The sequence below is a fragment of the Antrostomus carolinensis genome, unplaced genomic scaffold (assembly GCF_000700745.2).
Source record: "Antrostomus carolinensis isolate BGI_N321 unplaced genomic scaffold, ASM70074v2 scaffold30506, whole genome shotgun sequence".
NCBI classification, from domain to species: Eukaryota; Metazoa; Chordata; class Aves; order Caprimulgiformes; family Caprimulgidae; genus Antrostomus; species Antrostomus carolinensis.
In genome coordinates, this window is record NW_010322998.1 from 1 (window position 1) to 964 (window position 964).

A 964-nucleotide genomic window follows, 5' to 3' on the forward strand; every position below is an offset into this window, starting at 1 on the left:
CAGTGAGGTGGCAGCCCCTGACCCACCTTCCCAGCTTAGCTGTGCGCTTTGCTCCCCATGAGTGGCCCAGAAACTGTGCCAGGGTCTATTCCAAAAAAATAATTTATCAGGTTGATATTTCATGTACATAAATATTCATCTCTATGGCTATGTACAGAGGCAGTGGGGCTCTTGCCCAGAGACACTTCCACTGAAGCACTGGCCAAAGCCTGGTTCCCGGGGCAATGCTGCAGGCATCCCAGGCAGTGCCCACGCTGGAGGGGCTCTGGCTTCTGCTGCCCTGCAATGCCAGGGAAGGCTCAGCCATGACTGAAAGCTCGATGTCAAAATGGAGCCCAGAGAGAGGGGCACCCTGCCCTGGCCCTGCAGCTCGGGACCCTGCCCGCCCACCACTCACACCAGGCAAAGCAGGGAACCTGTAGGAATCTGGACCCACTCACGGACTGTGAAAGTGGAGACAGCCTCAGCATCACCCTTCCCTGCCCACCATTAAGTCCTCACGCTGGGGTAGGAGAAGAGGCGAGGAGCCAGTGGCAGCGGGTCGTGGGTGAAGACGGAGTCATCGGAGGAGCAGGAGCTGGCGGTGTCCTCGCAGGAGGGTGAGTACTGCTCAAAGGGCATGGAGAGGTCCAGGTACTGCAGGGAGAGATGGTGCCATCAGTGCAGTGCTGTCAGTGTCCCCACTGCCTGCCAGACCCCCGCTGCTCACCTCCTCTGAAACAGCTGCCAGGATCTTGTCCAGCCCTTCCACCAGCTGCTTGAAGGTGGGGCGCTGTGAGGGCACGGCATGCCAGCACTCCCGCATCAGCATGTACCTGAGCGGGTGTGAGGGGGTGTTAGGGGGGTCTCACCGTGCCCCCTGCCCCCCTGCCTGGCTGGTACTCACAGCTCGTGGGTGCAGTTGGACGGCCGGTCCATGCGGTGCCCCTCCTTCAGCAGCTTGACGAGCTCCTCAACAGGGATG

The 964-nt window shown here is 60.5% G+C and overlaps 1 protein-coding gene across 1 annotated transcript in view; it reads right to left on the bottom strand.

Annotated features, from left to right (window-relative positions):
• Window positions 1–501: 501 nt before the first annotated feature.
• LOC104526883 (fibroblast growth factor receptor 4) overlaps window positions 502–964 on the bottom strand; it is a gene marked incomplete at both ends in the record, with an annotated part of 1,674 nt that continues 1,211 nt past the window's right edge. The window contains 3 exons of the mRNA XM_029085574.1: window positions 502–636; window positions 710–815; window positions 887–958. Coding sequence (XP_028941407.1) covers window positions 502–636; window positions 710–815; window positions 887–958 — 313 coding nt within the window. The remainder of the gene's footprint in view (window positions 637–709; window positions 816–886; window positions 959–964) is intronic.